This window comes from Phasianus colchicus, chromosome 1, assembly GCF_987193195.1.
Source record: "Phasianus colchicus chromosome 1, bPhaCol1.hap1.1, whole genome shotgun sequence".
NCBI lineage: Eukaryota > Metazoa > Chordata > Aves > Galliformes > Phasianidae > Phasianus > Phasianus colchicus.
Genome location: NC_143436.1, coordinates 90593658 through 90618724, shown reverse-complemented (window position 1 = coordinate 90618724; position 25067 = coordinate 90593658). Strand labels below are relative to the sequence as shown.

At 36.9% G+C, this 25067-nt stretch overlaps 1 protein-coding gene across 6 annotated transcripts in view; it reads right to left on the bottom strand.

Annotated features, from left to right (window-relative positions):
• PHLDB2 (pleckstrin homology like domain family B member 2) overlaps positions 1-25067 on the bottom strand; it is an 83602-nt gene continuing 58535 nt past the window's right edge. For 4 of the 6 annotated variants that reach the window (XM_090152095.1, XM_090152098.1, XM_031613207.2 and 1 more), the window contains 12 exons: positions 24878-25033; positions 23996-24106; positions 23246-23335; positions 19814-19957; positions 18018-18158; positions 17349-17448; positions 10181-10388; positions 7873-7963; positions 6851-6997; positions 4479-4698; positions 2737-2822; positions 3-2018 (listed from right to left, as the gene is read on the bottom strand). In XM_090152095.1, coding sequence (XP_090008221.1) covers positions 1878-2018; positions 2737-2822; positions 4479-4698; positions 6851-6997; positions 7873-7963; positions 10181-10388; positions 17349-17448; positions 18018-18158; positions 19814-19957; positions 23246-23335; positions 23996-24106; positions 24878-25033 — 1635 coding nt within the window. In that variant the 3' untranslated portion in view covers positions 3-1877. Of the gene's footprint in view, positions 2019-2736; positions 2823-4478; positions 4699-6850; positions 6998-7872; positions 7964-10180; positions 10389-17348; positions 17449-18017; positions 18159-18846; positions 19021-19813; positions 19958-23245; positions 23336-23995; positions 24107-24877; positions 25034-25067 lie in introns of all 6 variants that reach the window. The other 2 variants (XM_090152110.1, XM_031613209.2) reach the window with 2 other exon arrangements.

Genomic DNA, 25067 nt, shown 5'->3' with positions numbered 1-25067 from the left:
CCATACTTCTTTTATGGGGAAACACACGGAATGGTTAAATTTTTATTGATTAACACAACACTGCTTGCACAAACGTATAAAATATCATTTAAAAGAGAAACAGAAATGCATCAAGAATCAAGTGAACATTTAAAACAAGTGTATTTTTAAAAACGTTTATTGAAATGCCTTCGTTGCATCATGCAGGATACAAAAATCATGATTAGAAAATCTTTATAACTATACTAAGAAGTAAAATCAAGATATGTCAGGGAAAAATAATAATTACATATACCAAAGCAATTTATTCTGATAGTGTTTTGACGTTGTTGGATTACAAGCTGTGATCTGCACAGATGATAACAGTTATCTTGCAACAACTGTCCCTTCTTTCATGATTCAAGTCAAAACTGACAAATGTCATGCTAGAGCAACCATATCACCTGTGTATACCTCGCAAGGAAGAATGCATCCCCTTCTTAACAGATACAGGATTGACATAGTACAACAAAAATATTTTGCCAGCAAACTTGTTTTGTTTTCAGTTTTTCATTTGCTTCATCAATAGCCATTAGTTTTTCATCGTGAAAAATGTCTTATGTGCTTTCTCTTATTACACAAACAAATTACATAGCACAAGTATTGATTACTGAAATAGAACCTCATTTAAGTCAGAGAATAAGAGAAATCTTGAAGTTCAATTCACTTAAGTTTTGTGTATTTTTCAAGGATTTGGAATTGGTGATTTTTAAATAGGAGACCACTGTATCCTCCTTAATTTTATTGTCTTAGGAATCTCAATCCCTGATACTTAAAATTTTCATTCTTTTTATCCATACACTGCTCAGTGTAAACCATTAGAGCTTGCCTTTCCATTTTATTCTGATAGCATTACTCTGAGTAGAAGCACTTTTAAAAAGTCTCCTTGGCTACAAACATTGCTTCAAAAAATTTAGATAGGTAGATACTTCAATGCTTACTTCATGGACGCCAACATTTGAGGTTTCAGCAAAGTGTTCATTTGGCACAGAGAACGATCAGAACCACATCAGGTGGGTCCTGACTACATAAAATGGCTGGGTCCAGAATCAGCTCGATCCATTCATCACGAAAAACTACAAAAGTCCTCCTAATGACAAAGTTAATCCACGTTAATGCATCTTTATAAAGCTGTCCTTTTCTTGTTGAGCTTCATAGATAGACTTAAAACTTACAGTCAGTATCACTGGGTTGTTTAACATGGTTTTGTACAAGTCATGAAGAGTTTTGGCACTGTCCCCTTACAGGAAGTTAAATACAGCTAACAATCTGAAATATTACAATAAGGGAGTCATACAACTCTTTGGCTCTGTTGTAATACTTAACTACTAAGGCAAGAACCGTGTGTACCTTAGGGCAGCTTTTTAATTCATAGTTTTATAAAATACTTGACTAAAAGTTTTTAAAAGTCACCTAATCATCTATAAATGTCAAATGCTGCATATTAAAATATATGCTATTACATCTTTTTGTTCCGATACTAGAATTTTTGCATACTGATGACAGCACACACATTTGTAAACTGTTGATGAAGATGTTCTCTGTTTAAGACAATTGGTACAAAATTATCATTGAATCAAGATGTTGTCATATAAGTGGCCAGTTTATTTGTTTTGGAGCACTATGACTTTCTCAACAGCTTTAGCTCTTTTGTCTCTACAAAGATCAACTAAAATAAGTAGCAAGTCCCCCTTTTCAGTGCATTTAGAAAACCCTTCCATCCTGAGGCTTTGGCTGCACATCATAAGGAGGATATTTCAGAGTATTCATTGGTATTTTATGTGGCTTTTCAGATTTTACTACATATGGCTGACTTCATACATTAACGTTATTGCAGTATGCCCTATAGCCCCATTTTGTTATAACATGAAGTGGGTGTAGCCTTCTGCGCCTGTAACAATAACATCCATCCATATCCTCATGGCTTCTGGTGTAGGAGCGACCATATAGTATATTCGGTCATGTGTCTTAACACTGAAAGTGAGTAGTGGGTTGGGACTCTAAAAGAAAAAAAGAAGCAGAAAGAAGGATATCAAAACAATGAAAAACCAAAGCTATTTATTAGCAACAGAAATAAAATTATTTACAAGGAGATTTAGGGCAGGGCTAAGGGGGAAAAAGGCACTGCATCCTACACTGCAGCTCTGGGAACAAAGATGTGTTTAAAGTATATCCATCCAGTATAAATGTTTTAATTTCCATTAGACTATCACATACCAGTACAGGCATCCAAACTGCTGCTTCATGCCCAAACAAGTCCCCTTCAGCAGGGATTATGTTCAATGGTCAAAACCACTTCGGCTTTCACAAATCCACGTACTAAATATTCAGATTGTTCATATTCAGACTGATGATCTAAATTGCAGATGTGAGCAGCAGGTAGCAGGTACCTCCCTCCCTATGATAGCTGCATGCAGCCACTTCTTAGTTTGCCAGAGCTACTGATTTTAGTGGTCTTGGCAGCAGACTATGGCACTCCTTACAGCAGTTGTCAATGTGGGACCATCACGTGGCAGGAAGGCTCTATTATCTCTGCTTCAGCAGTATAAAAGAACAGTGCTTATCACTGCTCTGGCCTCATCTTCCTTTGCCTCTACTTTGTTTTATTTTTTGTTTGTTTGTTGTTTTCATAATGTCAATGCCCTCTGATTTTACTGCAGTTGCCATACTTAGAGTACTGCCATATGCCTGATACTCAGTCAAAATAACAAAGCTTACCTTATATGCATTCTTCAGGTGATCATAATAGACTTCTTCAATAGCTTGAAAATAAATTACACCTTTTAATTTAGTTTCATGTTTATCTGAAATGGAGAAGAGAAGACGGCTTTTGAAAACTGATACGGATGGTTCTTCAAGAGGCAAAATGTTATTCTGCATTTTCATACATGCTCGGCAGATAAGTAACCGGATTAAAGCTTCCGCTTGGGAAATTCCCCAGAAATCTTCAGTCTCTCAAGAGATACACTTCTTACTTGCTCTTCTTTTCTGCCCCCAAGAAGCCAGTGGAAGTACTGAGGTATAAGACTGTGACATTATAGCATGTGCTATGAAAAGCTAAATACAATACTAAAGCAAAATATATTATTTATGCAGCATAAGCAACTGCACTAGATTTTCAGATTTTAGGCAAGTTCTTGGTTTAGTAGACTTGCACAACTAAAACAACCTACCAGTACTTTGAATTCAATTACTCCAAATTTACAGCACCAAAATTTATTTTGGAAGTCTACTATACAATTAAGATCTGGGCAGATCCTCACTCATACAAGCAGCTGTGTTTTTGCCCAGCTGGTACAGAATTCTTACGAAACTGTTTGCTGGGCTAGTGTCCTTGTGACTTAGGAGAAGTTTTCTTTGGTAGCTGAAGTTGCAGCTGTACAGCACTCAAAACCAAAACTGGTAACTGTTTGAGAAAAAAAAAAATCAGTACCTGATGAAGACACTACTGTATGTTATAGGCCTTGCTAGCCAGATGTTAAGAACAAAGTAAAATAGAATGTTTGCTCGTCACATTCTTCCAAGTATTACTGCAAATTTGTAAGGAATCATCACTGGATATGTAATTAATTCCAACAATGTACTTTTAAGATGATGAGCAATGCTTAACTCTATCATCAATTTTAAGTTCCTCATGACTTGCTGGAAAGCAATAGTATCATAAAAAGAAATGGAATCGCTTGGGTTTTTGTGGTACCAGATGTTTTCTTGTGATGCTTAGAAATTATCATGCCCCTGTCTGGCTTCTCCTAACAGTAAAAATTCAGAATATAAAATCATTTTTCTGCTTTCCTCTGAAACTTAGAAATTAAACTATGTATAGATTTGCACAGCAATCTGTGAGATATGTTAGTTCTTAAATTCCAAATCTGGTTTTGACCTAAGGTAACAATGCAATGTTTATACAATGGCTCCAGATACCATAACACATTTTAGTCTACAGAAAACTCAACTGTTGCAAGTTGTTCATTTTTAAACTCCTTAGACTCTCAAAACATGGCAAATGCCAAGTCTACTCGTATATTAAATACCCTGAAACACTTCTCAGCACATTAAATGAGGGGATTGCAGAAACATTCAGTTTAATTTTAATGGTAAATATCATAAATGTTACTCTTTTACAAAAGGTACAATAAATTGTTCTGTCATTATGGAAAGTATATAACATTTAAAAATAAATTATATGGAGCCGATATACTGTGTACTAGAAATCCAGTGATCTTTTTTCCTCCTTTTGCTTATCCACATCTCCCTCTGACTGTTAGGCAGAACTGCATCATTTGGCCATTAGGATTAAACTCTATAAGAAAGCAATTGGACCCTCCTCAAGTGTGCAAGTAAAATACTCAATAAAATGGAAATATAAGTTTTACTTGGGACTCCCTACATGTTCATAACACAACTGAGTTGAGAGGAAAATAGAGGGACAGATGTAGCCTAACACCGGTCCTGCAACCTACCTGCATAATACGTAAAAGTTCTCTTGTTTCTGTCAAAAACAAACCATCGTTTTTTCCATGTTTTAATTTTCCCGCCCATCTTAATCAGAAAGCCTCGGCAGGTCTTCTCTGTGAGGGAGACGTGGTAACAGGTCTCTATGTTGTGACCTGCTGTTTCAATATGACTTCGTAGATCAAAGTCTTCCTTTCTAATGGGCAAATAGCGAGTCAATGGACGAGCCTGCAACAAAGGAACGAAAATCTTATTATTTTAATGGAAGTCTTCACTTCTCTTTCACCCTTTCTACTACAAGGACCTACATGTCAACTGCCCATACATTCTTACAATGAAGATAACAGAAATAAGTTCTGCTGCAGCCTGTTTTCTTTAAATGAAAGATCCTTATAGATGCATACGCATCCCTTACAGAAGTGAATTTAGAACATGGAAATCTATTGAAATCATCAGTTGAAATGCTGGCAAAACAGAGCTGGTTTAGAACTAAAACATGAATTAAATGTGAAAGGAGTGCTTACTGTTTTAGATGAACTTCACTGGCATGAGGTTAAGCAAACCCATTACTTCTCTGGGCTAGATACATCTAACTCATTTAAGTGTTAAGGTATCTTCATGTAAATATAAATAGTAAGAAAATACTATTACAGGAAAATTAGGAAGAAAGAGTGAACCGTAACCTAACAAATTCCGTAAACAAAACAGAATTACTTATGAACTAATTAAACATGGTATCTGGTTTGCAGTCAGCAATACAGTACAGATAGCTGAAGTGTATCCCTCTGCAAGAGACAGCAAAGCAGCATAGGAAATGGTGTCTCATTCTTGGTCACAGTTCAGGACAATGTCTGTATTAAGACAGACAGGATAAGTTGGGAGAATAAGTAGGAGTGATTTAGCTCTGCCAGCTAAAGGGAGCATGCCTGTTTTCTGAACCTAGAGGGTCTGGACACAGAAATTCATTTTAAATGCAGAAGACCACTCATCTCCCAAGGCTCGTGCTGCAGTCAGGGCAGACAGGGGCTACAGCATAGGGCTGTTCAGAACAGAAGGTTAGCTGCCCTGAATGACCCATGGAAGCAGTTTCTCTACACTGAATTCAGAGAACATTGATAACCTAATCTGCCCTGCTCCATGCCTAAAGTTAACATTTTAAATACCAGTGTGAGTCACAAATCTAAGGGACTTTCTCTCATTGCATTCTCAAGAAATCTCTTTGAGCAATGGGAGCTGTGTTGCCTGCGAGAACTCTTAACACCCTTCTAAAATTATGCAGTCCTGTATGATACAAGCTGGAACTAGCTTTGGTAAGTGTGAAGATGGAGTTCCTTCCCCTACTTGACATTTCTAACCATCAGGAAGTACAGAAGGGAAAAACTCTGGAAATTAGGTGTCGTTGTTTTTTTCTTTCATTTATACAAAGAAAATGATCACCCTTTCTGACAGGTAGGTTTTGTCTTCCTGCCAATCCAGTCTTCAGCCTCGCTGCTAAGTCTCCCAGTTAGCAGTACCCAATAGGGCATTTTATTACAACACACAGCATGCTCCAACTTCAGATATGGATATAAGCATGAGATTGTTGATTATCTCAAGGAGTTATCATCAAAATCTCAGAGATATAAAGAAGAAATTATTATACATACAATTTAATATTCTTTTATTGTATTTCATTATGAAAACAAAGGAATGAGCTGTTTCAGGTTAAGAATACTTAAAGTTCCTCTGGGGTTGCTCATAAACAAACTCATAAAACAAAGATTTAGCAAAAGCAGTACCAATGAAAGCAGAAATGTATTCAAGTATGATATGAAATCTACTGTATTCATATAATTAAGATGGAGACATTGTCTTGCTATACTAACAATAAAATGACTGCCTAGTCTATTTGCTGTACCATGCAGATCCTCTTAGTTGTAGCAGAATAAAGAAACAGGTAAGAAAGAAAGCTCTTTCTATGTCTAAATCCTAACCTGAAACAAAGATGATGTCAGAGATAATACTGATGTTACTAAATAATGTTTCCCATATTGCACACTTCCAAGAACATTAAAGAAAATACTGTTTCTTCTTTAAAGAAGACACAGAACTGAAAAAGTGTCTTTATCTCTTTTTTTTTTTTCCAGTCAAACATTTGGGAAGCAACAATTCTTAAGATACAAGATGCTGAATAGATCTAAGCTAATATTTAGCTTTAAATAAATACAGACATCTAAGACTCCAGTGGCTCAAACATACTCCTAGTGACACAGATGTACCTCAGAAATACTAAATCTATTTATTTAAATGGAAGTCACTCTGTTTACCATTTGCAGAAGTACACTCACTTCCTCTATAGTAGGAATCTTGCACCAAAAAATTTCACGTCAACATATCTCACCTGTGCTCTTTGTTTCTCTCGTATCTTCACTTCCTTTTCAATTAGTTTTTGCCTCTGGCTAGTTTCTTCTTCCAGTCTTTTTTCCAGTTGCTCTCTGCGGCGCTTCTCTTCTTCCAGAGCTCGCTTTTTAGCTTCCATCTCCCGTTCCTAAATAACAGACCACATGCAGGACAATTGTATGTGAAACTGTACCTCATATCATTTCTGGCTAGGATTAAACTCCTTTTTGCCTCTTTGGTCGGCAGGAATACACATCCAGCAAAGTGGACTAAGTACTGGAATCAGAAATGCAAATATCACCACTCTAGAAATGATGGTTTTTCATAAGCAACTCTTTTAGCAGGTATGGGAGTAATGCTGATTAGCTTCAGATGAGATTTTGCCCTGAACTCAGAGAATCATAGGGGTTGGACTGGACCTCAAGAGATCATCATACACTACTGACTCAGGGCCGACTTGTTGTCCACCAAGACCCCCAGGTCCTTCTCTGCAGAGCACTTTTCCAGCAGGTCATCCTCTAACCTGCACAGGTGCACATAGTTATTTCTCCCCTAGGCTTGCTTTTGTAGAACCTCATCAAGGTTCCTCTCCACTCAACACTGCAGTCTGTCCAGGTCTCGCTGAATGGCAGCACAGCTTTCTGGTGTATCAGTCACTCCTCCCAGCTTTTTATCATCAGCAAACTTGGTGAAGGTGGATTCTATCCCTTCATCCAACTCACTGATGAAGATGCCGAACAAGACCAGACCCAGCACCAAATTCTGGGGAACACCACTAGTTACAGTGGTCTAACTAGACTCTATGCCACCAATCATAACTCTCTGAGCTCATCCACTGAAACAGCAGTTAATGTGTATGGGCTTAAAGATGTAGCACCATAACAAAACCATTCCAAATTAAAGGAGGAGAGGCAATTCTTTTAAGTCTCAATTAGGGGTAAGCTACTTAGGGTCCAATCTTTAGGAAGGTATTACCTAACTAAAATGTCCATTCCTATTTTTACTCATAAAATGTAGTTTTACCCTGGACTCAAGCAGCCTAGTCTTTTCAGCGTGTGCTTGTTTCAGAAGTCTCTCCATCTCTTCTATTCTTGCAACATTTGATGTGCTAGCACTGTATGAAAAACAAACAAACAAACAATGCAGCAGTTATTTAAAGGTATACTTGACATTTAAAACTGCACGAACCATTAATGAATTGAGTTGATACTGTTCTTATCCAATTCAGTGCAGTAGCCACTAACAAAACGACTTGTAAAGTGTATGATACACACTCTCCACATGGAGTTGTGAAAAATACAGACTCAAATACTTAAAATGCATCTGACAGTCCACTGTGATCCATCATCTTTTTTCAGATAACAGAATATGGATGAAGGCACTTATTATGTCCTAACAGAACATGCTACTGATTGTCAGAGGTTGCATGAGTAGCATCTAAATATATGATTTAGAACTTTCTGGCTATGGACTGTCCATTCTGTCTCACTAAGCTCACCATCAGAAGATACTTGATACAGATATCTCTAAAAGCTATTCAGTGACAGAGCAGTGTCAGATAGTGTCTGGTAGTTAAAATAACTGGCAAGCCAAGGAAATAAAGGTGATCCCAAAGTGTGCTAGATCCTGGCCCACCACAACATAGCTATCACCTTTGCTATTTTGCTCTATCTTGCATAAAAGGGTGATTGGACGACAAATTCAGCTTGCTGTCAAAGGTGGTGTCATTTCTGCATCCTGGACCCAAAAGCTCTGCAATGGTAAGTATCTTGCTTCAGAGCAAAGGGATCCTAATGTGTAGATGATAAACAGATTTACAGTGCACTCTGTAGTTGCTGCTAGATCACCACACAGGTTCAGTACACAGACTTGCTACATTTCTGGCCTCATTTGATGGGAGTTTTCTCATTAAATCTCATTTTACAGATTTACCATACTCACTGCTGTGGAATGCTCCAGCTTAATGCAATGACTAATTCTTCTTTAAACACTTATAAATGCCTTAAAATGTCACAGACACATGATGTGCAGAATCGTTTATGCCCTTTGATTCACAGTGATGCTTTGCTTAAAATATAGGCACCCTAGTGTTTCAGGATTTGACGCTTTAATTAATAATTAATTAGTAATTAATAATCCAAACAAGTCCAACATAAAGGAGTGATTTTCTATTTCATATGATCTGTCAGAATTTTAATCTGTTGAGTAAACTCCATTGTGGCTCAGCAGATACTCATTCGATAATATAGAGGTTGTTTCATACTCTTTGAGAAGGTGCTTCCATCTCACTCTTAGCTTCCACAAGAAGATATGTATTTAGGAGTGGAAGTATTCACTTCAGATACTCTGTTAACATTCTGAAAACCTCTGCCAAAATGCATTCTTCTTCTTGCAAAGGGCACTATCTCGTGCCTATAGGCAGCCAAAAAGCAATACTATGCATCTTTCTTCCAATACAAATTTTGGTGCTTCATCTCAATTTAACATCTGTGTCCCGTTACAGGACACAGATGCTAAATAAAACAACATGCTAGCCCCAAAAGCCATCCTTGTGTTCACCAGAAATTCTGAATCCTGGGAGGATGTTTTATTTAATTATCAGCCTCCACGATGCTTGTGAACCTCTTGGGACAGAACTGTGTGCAGAAAGGAAAGCACATTCATTAAAAGCAGACTATGAGAAGAAAACTGTTGGAGCACAATTTTGAGACTCAGTTGGTTTCGTTGTTTTGCTTTTTGCTTGTTTGTTTTTTTAAATGCAAGTTCTTAATGTTCCTTCCAACTGTAGCATCTGTGCTGTCAGTCTCTGAGGATAAGAAAAGCAGTGGAAAGCTCTATGCCTTTCAGTATCAGCTCTTCATTTCTACTGACCCAGAAAAGAGAAGGGAAAGGGCAAAAAGGATTGCCAGAAGATTACTAAGCATTTCAGCAAGTTAACATGCTGGACATACAGAATGAATGTACTTCAGCCCTGGCAGATATCTTAAAGAAATTTCCTCTCACAGGAAGCTCAGGAATTACCCCACTCCGAAAAGAGTGTCAGTGATTTCAGCATTGATGCTCAGGACAGACACTGATTTCTGTGTGGCATTCCTTATTTCAAAGTCTCTCCAATTTTTTAATCTTCCGTCTTTAAATATGTTTAAATATTGTCTGTTGACAAGACGATCATTTTATCTGAAGGCCTACACAAATATTATACCTATCTAATGATCTTACATTTTTTCTACCAGTTAGCAGCACTTACATTACCATGGCATCAACATTTACACGTTCTCTTGTTTAATTATAATCTTATGACCATCACACAACAGAAGTGAAGATTATTTACCTGGAAATGTTATCTGGTGAGCATGCTGATATGCTTGTCTCCATGCTGTCAGAACTGTCTAAGCTTAATGTATCAAAGGCATGGTCCTTGTAGCTACGATCTGGGTAATGGAAGCTATTCAAATACACGTTGGATTCAGATGCTGTTCTGCTGTAGAATTCAGGAGATTTCTGCCTTTGGTTTTCACATATACGTTGATGGTTATACCCTGTAGAGTACAGAGGAAACATCTATATCACACAGAAATTCTGTGACTTAACACAGCATGTTAAAAGCACAAGCATTTTGAATACCAGCCTAGATTTAATTTTCTGTGATCAAGATCATGACTGAAGTAAGACCCTTAAAAACCATTTTTTCTAAGACAGACACAAACATATGCAGGTTAGTACAGTTGACTTTTCAAGATACATTATTGTATGTATATTAAAAAAATGTAATGCACATAAACTAGATGTAATCCTGAAAGTAAAGTAGCTGAATTCAGAACTCTAAGAGAATTAGCACTGATTAAGTTCTAAAAAAACCAACAAACTCTTGATACTCAAAGGCTTTATCAGTATTTGTATGGCTGCTCTTATTAAATGTGCATTACTTTTTGTCTGTTTGGGGAACTTTGGTTTCTGATAACTGTGCTTTCAACTTTTAGTTTCAGTTGAAATAATACAAGCTACCTGTCACTTCATCAGTTACTAGCATGGGGGTACCTCCCTGGAATTTTGAAAATGCAGTGCACTCTATGGGATTAACACACATCCCTGGAGCTTAGTGACTTGAAATAAAAGCATAAATGAAGTTCTACAGTATTTAAGTTCTTTACTCTTCTGTTTTTCTATGAAGTCATTCCTTCTAAAAATCCCCCCTTCTTGACCACAGAGAATTCTTTCTTTTTTTTTTTTTTTTTTTTACTACGTCTCCTGTATAAACATTTCTTCCAAATTATTTTTATCAAATTTGTCCATTGTCTTTGGTAAATAAAGCAGCATTATTTATACAGACTTACTGAAAGGTTTTTGAGCTTGTCTAATGTAGAGCAGAGTAGAAAGACAACTGTCGTCTTAACTGCTCACATTATTTTACATATTTTAAGGTTTGAGTTATATGATAATGAATGCAACTTCACTGCCCACCTTTTCTTTGAATCCATGCAAGAATAGCACTTCCTCACAACTTTGATGCTAACAGTTTATATTATTCTCTGCACAATTCTGACCGAAAATGAGCTTATGGCTGAGCTTGAGACTAAGAATGACTGTTAGACTAAAGGAAAACCTCCTATTCAGGCAGGAAAACAGAGATTTAAGTAATACACAGTCATGGAAGATGTATGGACAAACATCCAAATGCAGCAGTGTTCACATACTAATTTTTACTGGACACCATCAAGATGTTGCTTTTAGGCAAACAAGCTTGAAGTGGGAATGCCCTCCTGCCTTATTCTCCACATGAATTTACACAGCAACTGTCTGCTATGTTCTGGAACATGACAGAGCAGGGAGAATTTCACTTCAGGGGCCGAAGAATCACAACTCCACCTTAAAAAGGTTGCAATATTCTCCAAAGAGAAGTCATAAAAGCATGACTAAAGCTATATAATTAAAGCATATTACTAAGGAAATGATGCCTACAAGCAGATCAATTGTTTCCTCATTCTTCCATTTCACTTCCCTCCATGCAGTACAACGACTTTTTGCAGACAATTTAGGCTGGTTTTCAACGAACTAATAGAATTGTACTTGCCATTTGAGAGAACAATACATTTCAGTAGAAGTTCAATTGCTCTGATTAGTAAAAAAAAAATGAAAAGGATACAAATACACTTCAGCATTTATAGATAATAGCATCACACAACACAGATGTTACTGATTTACATGTGCAGTGTGCTTGCCTCCCATTATTATGGCAAATGCTGCTGTTATTGCAGATACACAATTACCTTTCACACTTGAACCTTTGGAATGACTAATTGCTCCTGTGAAATGGTTTTCAATTATTCATGATGGAAAAAGAGAAAGAATAAATTACTGAAAGAAACTGCATTCAAATGAATGTTTTTCTACTAAGCCTTCTGCAAATGTTAGTTTCATAGTTTATATTACACTGAAAAATAAGCCCATCTTAAAGGTACAAAGCAATGTTTCGGTTTTACACTTTCCCTAAAGGAAAGTCAACTTTCTAGGAAGATAAAGAACCCATTTTTAAATAAAATATTAGTTGGATAAACTTATGCAATCATGCAAATGTAACTAAACACTGCAAGGCATGTCTCTATATAGCACAGGGGTTCGGTTGCAAAATGGCATGTGTTTCCAGAAATGATGCAGAATGCAATGCTCTCATTTGCTCCTTGTGCCCTAGGGAACAGGCAGCTCACGGCTTGAGATGAGCTGTGTACTGATCCCCAGATGCCTCTCAGTCTCATTTCCAGCCTCATTCACACATCACACATGCAAAATCAAGTTTTTAGAGAATTAACTATTCAGGTCTATTCACAGAACATGCAATTAAAAAAATTAAACTCCCTTTAGGAGCCACTAAAAGTTACCCACAAGCCAATATTGCAAGTCTAAGATCATAAAGGAACTAAAAAAAATGTTTCCTGTTGCACAAGTTTGCATTCCCTATAGTAAAATAGTAAGCTTAATGCTCTTAATAGCCATGCTGTTCAACAAAATATTACAAATATCCATAAAGCCACATCATCAAAAAAATCCTTAGTATTTGTCACGTAACTCCAAAAATAACCCAAATACACCACTACACAAAAATCATGGAGAGGTCAGAACTACAAGCAAAAGCTGTTATTAACAGCAACACTGTCAAGTATGTTAAAAAACAGTACTTCATAAAATAAAGGTCCAGGCATAACATTTTATTTCCATTCTTTCTTCTTTTTTTTTTTTTAAGCACAGACATTAACATGTCAAAATATATATATATTTTTGTATGGAAGCATGCCGAAGTAGGAAACTCAAGTCTTCCTTGCCATTGTCACCTACAGATCTGCAAAGAATTTCAGATTTTCTGCTCTACTTGTTTGACTATGAGCAAAGAAGCAAAAAATTAGGCCTGTGCCAAGCTGCAGCTCTGCAGATATTAGTGTTACTCAGAAGTTTTGTTGTGACAGTCTGTTTGACATTAAAAAAGAAAGAATTTTTGAAGAACCATCATTATTGAACAATGATTTCAAAAATTTCCAAGATTTCAGAAACTACTTGACAGTGCAGATGCAATCAGTACTTTTTGCCAAATGACAGTAGTTGCAGCCAGGGAAAGAGATGCTTTCATACCTTTTCTAGCTTTTCCTGAGAAAAGAGTAAAAAGAAAAAGAAGACTACTTTGAAAAGCTCATAGTTTGTCTTTAAATATAGACATTGCCCTCTGTCTACTCTTTTCTGGTAAAGCCTAAGAAGCATATGAATAACCACTTTGCTGGTACCCAACATGTGTCTCAGCACTGTTACTCCCAGCACTGTGCCCAGTTTCCTGTTTCAGCTTGCCACCTGCCATCCTCCCCATCCATGGGACTGAGCTGACCAATGGGCTCCCACTCCCACTGTCCTCACACAAGCTCCTGGTGCCCAAAACCCACAGGAACTTTTTGGGCTTCCATTTCTATCTGTGCAGTGACTGGTCTCCAAATCGTTCCAAATAACTTGGCTGTTAAGAAAAAGATTTTCCCATGAATGACTTATGTCAATATAAGCTGCTCTTAACTCAGAATGATTACTGACAGTCACTATTTGCTGTTGGAGTGGGTCCAGAGGAGGACCACGAAAATGATTAGAGGGGTAAAGCACCTCCCCTGTGAGTACAGGCTGAGAGAGCTGGGGCTCTTCAGTCTGGAGAAGAGAAGGCTCCAAGGAGATCTTATAGCGACCTTCCAGTACCTGAAGGGGGCCTAAAGGAAAGCTAAAGGATAGATTTAGACTAGATATTAGGAAGAAATTCCTTACTGCGAGGGTAGTGAGACACTGGAACAGGTTGCCCAGCAAGACTGTGGATGCCCTTCCCTGGAAGCATTCAAAGCCAGGCTAGATGGGGTTTTGAGCAACCTCATCTAGTGGGAGGCATCCCTCCTATAGCAGGGGGGGTTGGAACTACGTGATCTTAAGGGTCCCTTTAAACCCAAACCATTCTATGATTATGTTTGTTTCAAATAAAAATAAATAAATAAATAAAAATTCCTGCTGAGTTTCCATGAATTCTGGTCTTCAACTTATTCACAGGCATTACTTGTTCCTGCACAAAGAAAACCACATTCAAACTTGAGTACCTCTTCTTCATTCCCTGACTTCATTTTTAACTTTGAATTATTAATCACAAACTTTTATATTAAATTCTTAGATAGAAGTAATAAAAACTGGAGAAAGCCAGTCAGAGAGAATTCATACCATTATTAATTTGGTAACTCTTCTGTAACATCTGTGACTAGCTGAGCTGCCCACTTTCTCCAGGAAATGCTGAATATACTTTCTCCAAATTTTTACAAACTCACTAAAATGCCCATCCTTGAAGCTGACTCAATGCTTTTAAGACTTGAGAAATGTGATGAGCTGCTACCAGCACTTCAGGAGTGCATTAGCCTCTTTGCACAGTGGTTCTCGACACTGCTGAAAAAGCAATGAATGATTAGTGGAGTAGGTGACAAGTGACAGGACATGAGGAATTGGTCTCAGGTTGCTTCAGAGGAGGTTGAGGAAGTTTAGTATATTTGGAATGATTTCTTCAGGGAGAGGGAATGGGCTGCCCAGGGAAGTGGTGGAGACCTCATATCTGGAGGTATTTAAGACATGTATTTGTGGCATTGAGGGACATGGATTAGTGATATTGGACTCAGTGGGTCAGGTAGATGATTAGACTTGATGACCTTGAAGGCATTCTCCATTCTAGATGATTCTATGGCTGCATTATAGCCCATGGATTAGGCTATGACTAGCCATCTGGCTGGGTTCTGCACTATAACAGGATACATAGGGACCTGGAGAAAGAGCAGTGCAGAAACTTCTGTGATACGCTGCTGAGACAAAGCAGCTTTCTGCAACCCAGAACCACTATGCTTTAAGGACTAGAGAATGCAATTACACTCTTCAAGTGCTTCTGACACAAGTAAACTCAGGGAGCTCTGTTGTTGAGTGCAAAGAGATTAGAGTTGTAGAATGGCTTGGGTTGGAAGGGACCCCAAGGATCAAGTTCCAACCCCCCTGCCACAGGCATGGTTGCCAGCTGCTAGATCAAGCACTAGATCAGAATGCCCAGGCCTTAGACACCTCCATGGATAGAGCATCCACAGCCTCTCTGGACAGTCTGTTCCAGCACCTCACTATTCTCTCAGTAAAAAACTTCCCCATGAATACGTCCTTGTATTCATGTCCTCTTTGTGCTTCGATGGTCTCTCTCTTACTGTGTAAATCTGAGATTTCAAATAAAGCACCTGACAGCAACATAATTTCTCTCTCACAAAGCTCGTGTCAGAATAAGCTGTTGAGAACCATCCTCTTGCCCAGTATGAATCAATCACCAAAGGCTCTCTTTATAATTCAATATTTTCATTCAAATTGCTGAATCATTTCAGCAAAGAATAATGATCATCTTCCAGTATGGAGAGCAGTACAGCACACATACTGTACCTGGCATATGACAAGTACTGTTAAGTGCCTTAACCAATACATCTCACTCTATCCTGCCTCATTTTTTGTCAATCCATAATTCAGTTTTGGAGACTTTCTTTCTTTTTCACTCTAAAGATAAAAAATCTGCCTATGCTCTTAGGTTAATTTTTTAACCGCCTGTTGACAAAAATGGAAAAGAAAAATACAATAACCATTTAAAAAACTGTCATTAGGTTTTGTAATTGTTTTAGGCCACACATCATCTTTTGCAGTCATTTTCTAGAAATAGTTCCAATATAACATACAATCTATAGCCATCAGAATTTAGTCAAGCAGTTCTTACTAATTTTCAAAATGAAATAAAGTGTTTTCAGAACAAGAGCATAATGATGAGTCTCAATGTATTTTCAAACTATTCCACCCAGGCAAATGCATTATATCACAAAAGCTTTCCAAGCTGGATATGAAGCTGCTTTTGTATTGCATCTGAAATATATCAAGCTACATTAGCCACCACAGCAGGTTTGTGGAGGGCCTGTTGCACAAATAAAGCTCAAAAAGAACAAATCCCAACTGGAGCAGATCTATGAAGTGAATGTAGTAAGTCATGATCTCTTCTCAGCGAGTTTGTTCCTTACATGCACTTAGAACTCGAGTGCATATAGCTGATTTCAGTTGTGCTTTTTTACTTTTACCACCTGTTAGTTCTGACAGGAGCTCTCCTATAAAGACAGGATGGATGCTGTCTCAGCTCCATCTGAGTCAGCACTACGTAAGGCTTTCTTACACTAATTTTGTAATGATGCAGACACCAGAAAGAAATTGAACTGACAGATGGAACTGAGGAGCAATTCCTTCTGAAGATGAGACAGTTACCAATAATGCATTTTGTTACAGCAAAAAATTAAGTGCATCAATTCAAATAGACAAACAGCAGACACAGGATTTCACAGTTTAAGAGATCACGTCTCAAAGATTAAGTACTTTTTGCGTTCAGAACTGTCATGTTCCTATTACAAATATGCAGCTACCTATGCAAGGTAAACATCTTTTCTATGTTGTAGCCCAAATACTTAAGGGAGGTTATACAGCTATACATGCTCCAAGTTATGATGGTGAATGACTGTCTAGGGAATTACTTTATCCAGGAAAAAATATATGCCAGTGAAAAAAAAAATTTTTTTTTTTTTTTTGAAATTGCAAAATGAAAACATTTAAAGTAACTAAATAAGACAAGATGTAATATTTTTAATAAATTGTCCCCAAATGAGTCAAGTTAGCCAGTTAACTCAATGTGTATCCTTTTATTTTCTGCTGAGTACTTCTGATGATCACGTCCTCCAAATCTGTATACGTGACTATGCCATAATCTTAACATCTTATTTTGTCTAAATCTGTAAATGACATTGAGAGCTTATGTTTTTCAACAACGAGTGATTTTTGATTTTACAGCCCCAATGATTACAGTTGTAACAATTTCACATTTATTTTCTGGAAAAAAAAAAAAAAAACAACAACCAAATGCTGGCTTTAACAGAAACTAATCAAAGTCTTACCTTTGTGCATCCTTCTTGATTCTGACTCTTTGGTCATGGTTGCCAGGCAGTGAGGAAGTACACTGCCACAGCTGTTGCTCTGTCCTAATGGTAAATGTCCCTGCAGGAAATTTACAAGTATGTGCTTAAAACTTTTGTTGAATTAGCAACTGATATTAAAATAAGTTGCTTTGTCCTTAATATCATTGTCATCTCAAATGAGTCAGCCATTAATATTTTAGTTTTGAACAGTCTCTAATTAAACAGAAATGTTTGCCTATTATTATCTCCCCCTTGCTTTTGTTTTTTTATTTACCACGTCCCAAGTAAGGAGTATTCTAACCTTGCACATAATTTTAACTTTACTGGCTAGATGTTGAAAGGAAAGCAGCCTGCTGAGTCTCTACAATCAATTTAAGCTAACTTGCAAGTAAAGTTCTTGAAATACATTGATTGTAAATATGTGATTACTACTATATCACCACATTTCCAGATGTGACTATAAAGGCTGGAAGCATTGGAAGGTTTCATGCTTTTTCCCATGTTAACAAATGCAAATTTCTTTCACAGCCAACGTCAGACATGAATTAGAGGGATTACACGATGCTACAGTGCTGTTCAACCTTACCTCTAACACAGTATGCTTTATATATAAAATTGGAAGGCTATTAATAGCATGCAGCTACGTACTTTAGATGTAATGCTTCGTCCAAGAGTAGAACTATTGAAGTGTGGTGACACAGTTGGAGTTGTTTTCTTGCGAGGCAAAGTATCACTCATGTACATGCATTCCCTGTGCTGTTTCTTTCGCTCTTCCAGATTTCTGAAATGCTTCAAATGTAATTTGTTGAACAGTTTTGACATAAGGAATTGACCTACTTGCTCAGTTATGCTCTATATGGAATATACTGAAGGCAATAGTCTGAGATTTCACTGAAAAGAATGAAATACCTCCTGCTTCACAGTGTTACATAGGATTTATATAAATATCACAACAAAAAAAGCATGCTGATTAAGAAAATATACTAAATTCATGTGCACTTTTTGTATACATGTCCTTGTATCTAATTTTTTTTAGATTTTTTTAAACTCAAGTCCAGCGTACAAGTAGAATCCAATTAAAAGAGACATTTACTTACAAGTTACTCTAATGAACCAGTAGCTTAAAAACAATACAGCTCTTGAAAGGCATCGTTTAAATGTATAACAAAAATTAATTTCAGGATTTCAATGAAGCCAGTGGTATATTATTGTTGCAAGTCTTCTGACAATTCCAATGGCTCCTAAACATTAATATTTGCCTCTGGACGATTCATAGAAAGGAGATTTTTTAATCATTACCATCCTATAACCCATTGTATTCATTTTTAAATGAGCAGTGCTTTTAAGTTTAACATTCAGAAAACATCACAAACTTATGATCTACCACATCATTTTAAAATCTTTCCATGTAGATCAACTTCACGGCCACCATAAAAATAACAAAAAAATCCCAAGTTATCAGCTTTGAGCGTGTTACCTGTTGTTGCCTGCGGTGTTTCTTAGCTGGCAGAGGAGGAGGTGTATCAGATAAAGGAATAGGATCTACATGAGTAGCCATGACCTCAGGCCAATGGACTGATGGAAGTTGAGCAATAGAGCGAGGAGAAAGAGAGTGAGGAAACACAAATCCAGAACAGAGAGGTGATCTTAGCTTTATAGAAAAAAGAGAAATTACACACAGAGTTTTCTTTTTGGAATTGCTCAAAAGATACGGCACATACAAGCTGCAGTTTTAGCACTGTGTTTGTGGATCATTTAGCAGACAAGATTTGTTGCATTGGAAATCTTAAGGTATAGCTATCTTTCAGAAGCAGCACATCAACACCAAATTTTTAAACCAGCTGCTGCCTCCCCACCTCACAAAGGTAGGTGTGTTTACAGTCATAAGATGAATTCATTCTATAAAAAGTGGATTTATTAAAAATGCTGTAACCATTACAAAGGCAAACAGGGCACAAAGAAAGAGAAAAAGGAAAAGTAAACTACAGACACAGACTGGACAGACTCTGGAATAGCTAACATAAGTAGAAGTTACCCATCTCTCCCAAGTATCCAAGATATACTTTCTTCTGTTACAGGAGGAAAAACATATGAAAGGAACACCTAAGCACCACTGAATGAGTAATAATTGAATGTGTTCACAGATCATATCTTCACAGGTGCATTATAGTGTTTGACAGGCACAGATTGTCACTTATTGCTGCTTGGGTCATAATCGTTTAGGTTTTTTGGCCTTTGAAGTCTCACCTACAACATCAACTGGACCATTCCTCCAGCTTTACTATTAAGCCATTATCTGATTTGGTAACTGGCAGATGAGAGCTCGCCTTAGGGTCAGTTTGTTACATGTTGAATTACAAAAAAAAAAAAAAAAAAAAGAAGAAAAAAAAAAAGGTAGCAATGAAAGAACAATGCAAACAAAGGGAAATGTCTCTCAAACAAACCTCTTTATTTTGTGGCTGGCACGTCAGCACAGCCGTGGAAGGCTCAGTGGCACCTGCGTCAGCATCTGTGGGGGGCTGAGTGGAAGGGGATATATTCGTGGAATTGCCATACAGCTCACTAATTTCACTTACACTGATATAGCCCTAAAAGGAGGAATTCAGAAGTTAAAAGGAGCAAAAGCAAAAAGACGTGCAAGAGTATTAATGTATCCAGTACGATGAAAGTTAGTTCAGAGTGATACAGCCAAATATTTGTTACCATTGAAATACTTAATCATAAATAAAACAAAAACATCATCTGGTTTCTCAAATGTTGAATACTTGGATTCTGAAAATTGTTCTCCATTTAATTCCAAATACATTTATATGATCAAAAGGCAAATATACATTAAGTGAACAGAAGCCTTCAGTAAAATGTAAACACCCTTCACGTAGCTCTCTCTTGGGATAACAAATGCAGAGTTTGATTTATTTCTTAACTACTTGGCCAGTTTAAGTGAATCAAATGACTAACAGAACTGGGAAGAACTTACATAAAGGTATGCCATTGTTGCTCCATACATTACTCTGACAAAACACCTTTCCTTTGCACTGTCTGGAAGTCACTTCTAACTTTTTGATGTTACCAGGAAACTGATACAGTAGGTGCTGCCACTGTTCACCTCAGTCTTTTCAAATTGCCTCTCAAATAGCAATCACACAGGAGGTGACAGACTGAGATAAGACTCAGACATTGGAGCATGCTTCTGCCTGAAGAGAACATTCATGCAGGCAGATTTTAGACACAGTGGCAGAACACAATTACTGCAGGTGTTCTGGTGTTAACTGAATAAATCTTATCTAACAAATACAGTATGGCTTCTAATCCATGGCATATAGGGTACCAGCTTGCAAAACAATGAATTGTCCTAACTTTTAATAATAAGAATGGTCAAGTGGAAGAAGAGTCACTGTTGAACCAATATCACAAAAATATGATGGAAGTATGCTTATGTTTAAACCAGGATGGTAAGCCGCTTTTAACTGAGAAAGTATCCAAGGCTCTTTGTTCCTTGGATTGCACCACCATGTTGACATGTCAGTATGTTTGTATACTTTGGCAACTGAATAAGGTAAGCCACAGATTGCTCTAGTATTTCTTCTTCTTAAAAATGCATAAATTTAGCAATGATCACAGAAGGCAGACTGAAAAAAAATAAGAGCTCTCTTACCTATCAGCATAATTTTAAATGTACTGTATCAGTTATTTTCAAGCAGATATACAATTCTGGACAATTAACATACTGTGAACACAACACTCAAGAAATAGGAGTTAAATATCAATTCACATACCAGTTGATCAAATATTAAACGAGGAGACCAGGTACTACTGAAGTTTTCCTCTCTGAGTATGTGGCCTTATTACAGTAACAGAGAATCCAGTATGAATAATTATAAAACCTGCTTAACCATATTGTAGCAGCAGTATATTAATCACCAAAACTTGGCAAGTCTATGAATGTAATATCATGTTCATTTTTATAGACAATAAAAGCACTTTCATTGTTATATGACAAAAATATATTCATTTCACACAACACCAGTGGAGATTATCCATGAGGCTAAGTGAATAAAAAAAGAAGCAAACAAATGACTTCATGATGTGTTAGCTCAGGCCTTATTATGTTAGGTTAAAGAAATGGCTTCAAGCCAGGCTAAAGATCCAACTCATTTTGCCAGTACTGAACTTTCAAACAGCACTGATTTTTTTCCTCACTTAAGTACTGGGGTAAGCCTTATCTTTGGGAGAGAGTTACAAATGCATGCTTTGTAGAGGAGGGCATGGAAAATACGAGATCACAGACTGATCACAGACTAAGTTCTCAACTGATGTATGAGTGAGACTAACTCCTGGGTGCAGAGAACCTATTTAAGCCTGTGTCCCTTGTGGTGCTTTATTTTTAAAGGTGTCGGAAAAATGTTGAGTTGAAGTGAGACAAATTATCATGTCTGGAAAGGAAAGACATTTCTTAAAGAAGAGAAAGCCTGTGGGGACAATGAGCATAAGACAGGTCATTTGCACTGTTCCTTTTCTCATTTATCTTACAGTAAGTCCTAATTGATTTCACTGTGGTGAACAGAATCACACTGCTTAATTATCCATTTCAACAAAAGGTGCATCAAGTTCACTTAATGTAGTTGCATTTTGAAACATCTGTGATCAAACAAATCATTACATGGGTATGAAGATAAAATCAGAGACAGCACCCACTTTCTAATGATAAATGAAAGAAACCATCACAAATGAACAAAAAGGAAGCCTGGAGTTGCCAAATGTCCTGGTGAGAGGTGAGATGTCCAGATTAGAACACAACCTTGGACATTAAGCATCAGCAACACAGCTTGCAGCAAGGAAGAATGCTTAATCCCATTGGCATGTTCTGCAGCCCATCCTGGTTCATCAGGAGCTTTGAGGCCAATTAAGCAAGATCACATTTCCCAAACTTGAAGAGCCCAACATCCCACAGTGACACCTACATCATTAGATGAGCAGACTGTGCTCAGGAGTCATCCAGCAAGTCCAGTTAGACCTCTTAATCAGAAGTTAATGAAGCAGCCACAGATACCTAACAGCATATTTTGAATGCTATTTCTGCTGCTTTCCCATTTATAACTTCATATTAATCTGCAATTTTCAGATCCATTAAGTCAAGCCAAGAGGATAAACGTGGGTGCTTAAAGATAATACTGTACATCCTGACCAAATTTTTGTAACCTTTTTTGTCTTACCTTACATTGATCTTATTCACAGTTCTTGAGAAGCTTAATGTGGTATCCTCAAAGCTATGAAGCCTTGACAGGTGCAGGTAAGCTCTGAGACTCACCCAAACTAACTCAAAGATTCAGCAAAAATTTACTCTAACTATTCACCACCTTTAAATAAATAGCTTAATAAAGACACTAAGACCACAATAGCATGAAGTCTTTAATTCACTGTTGTTTTGGTTTTTTTTAAAGATCAAAACATGTACTTATCATGCATTTTTGAAGAGCCTTAAAATAGAAGTGAGCGTAGTGGGAAAACCTGTGATAAAACTGACAGTGCAAAAATAAAGACTATAATGTATTGGTACTTGAACAGTTATCCCTGGACCTCATTTTTCTTCATTTGAATGAAGTTTAATTGTCCATTTTGAGAAAATTAGATGCTTCAAATACACACAAAAATGTTCATTTTTCCAGTACAAGAGTTTAAATTGAGACCAAATGAATCTGGGAAAATGTCAGCAGTTATTTTTGTTCTGCTACACATTTGGACTTCCACGAATAGCTTTACAAATTAATTTCATCATCTCCAGCAAAACTGTATAAATAGGACTTCATTAAATACTTTTGCATGAAGAGTTTCTAAAAGTTACTTGTGGTAAAGTAATAGGCAGTTAAAATGTTTACCTCTTTTAGACTATTGGGACTGACAGGAAATCCCTTTCCTCCAGAAAGTGTGGAATACTTCTTTTCCAGATTACAGAGATTCTCTTTTTCCTGTTAATAATAGAAATAAAGTTTGTATTAAATACCAGCAGCAATGTAATGAAAATAAATGCTAGTCATTTTCTTAAAAGTATAAAGAAACATACTAAAAACTTCAAAGCAGAGTTCCACCTTCATTCATTTACAGCAGAACCAAATAAAAACATGGATGTATGCAGCAAAAAAAAATAGTGAAAAAAATTATTGAAAAATCACAATTAAAAAAAAGGTCTTCCTTCAGCATTCGGAAAGTGCTGGTTCTTCTTAAAGAGCTAAATATGATTTCCCTTGTGGTCAAAACCAAACCAAACGAGACATGAAGGGTTGACATTAGCTTCACGTTAATTTCCAAAGGATGCCTACAAAGATGGCAAAGGGCAGATTCTTTGCTCTCCAGAGAGGGCAAAGCACATCAGGAGCAGCTGGAGTACCCTGGTTGGTTCAGAGCAGAGCAGAGGAGCTGAGGGGAGGCCTGAAGGCGGCTGCAGCTCCTCATAGGGAGCGGAGGGGCAGAGCTGAGCTATGCTCTGTGTGACAGCGACAGGGACCGAGGGAACGGCATGGAGCTGTGTCAGGGGATGGGCAGGGAGGGTTTTCTCATATTCTGTGTTCTGTTATTATATGAAATGCTCTTTCACTATGCTTTGAAAATATCTGAAAGACAATACTTACCCTCTGCAGCATCATTATTAGGTTATTTTTCTCTTTTACAAAATGATCTTGTTCTCTTTGTGCTTGTTGGACAATATGATTAGCTTGTTTTTTGAGAGCAGAAATCTTTTCCTAATAGGAAAAATATATATATATTTATCACCTTTTATATATTTCATTTTCAAAGCACAAGACAGCCAACTGCAAGGATAATATTCATAATACTTAACTCTTATGAATGAATGAGGTATTAGGAAAGGAGGTTACAACACAGCTCATTCCTTCTCTGAAGGAAAAGAATTTAGACAGCAAAGAGAATTTCTTCAAGAGACAAAACAAAAGAACAATAGCATATATTCTTAGATAACATGATGACTAATGACTCTGTACTGAAAGTAAATGGAAACGGAACTTCGGATCTACGAAAAATTCATATTTAACTAGTTCAAATAGGATCTTTACAATTGATTTCAAGAATTACAATTTTTCTTCATTCAGTGTCCTATCATTATTAAATAATTTTAAATCCTACTATATCATTTAATATCAATCATCAACAAAAAAATAACTTCAGTTTTGTCCATAGAAAATGAATCACCTTGCTTAATAACGAGAGAATGATACTTTAGTACCTTTTGTTAAAAATTTAAGGGTTTTGTTTTCATATTTTCATGCAAATATGCAAAGAAGGCATTGAGTGTTATCAATTATTTCCTTTTCAAGAAGTGCCTGATTCAGTATGTGTTACAACATCAGTGGGACATCAGTTTTGCTCTGCTGCAAAACCTTTCTCAAAGAGAAAAAATTTGTATTATTTCTTGCGACTACAACTTGACCATCTGTATTTCATCTCCTTGATATGCAGCAACAAAGAACAAATGGATTGAGTATTAGTGCTCTTACCTTTCTACTGACAATGCTACGCTGATATTCAGCTACTTCACGCAGGAGCTGTTGTGTCAGATTTTCTTTCTCCTCATCTAACCTGCTTTCATGTTCAAGCTGCTGAAATTCCAAATCTTCAAAGTGTTTGCTTTCTATGTCCAATAGATCAGCGTCCTTAAGAAAAGAAAGGAAAAAAAAGGAAAAAAGT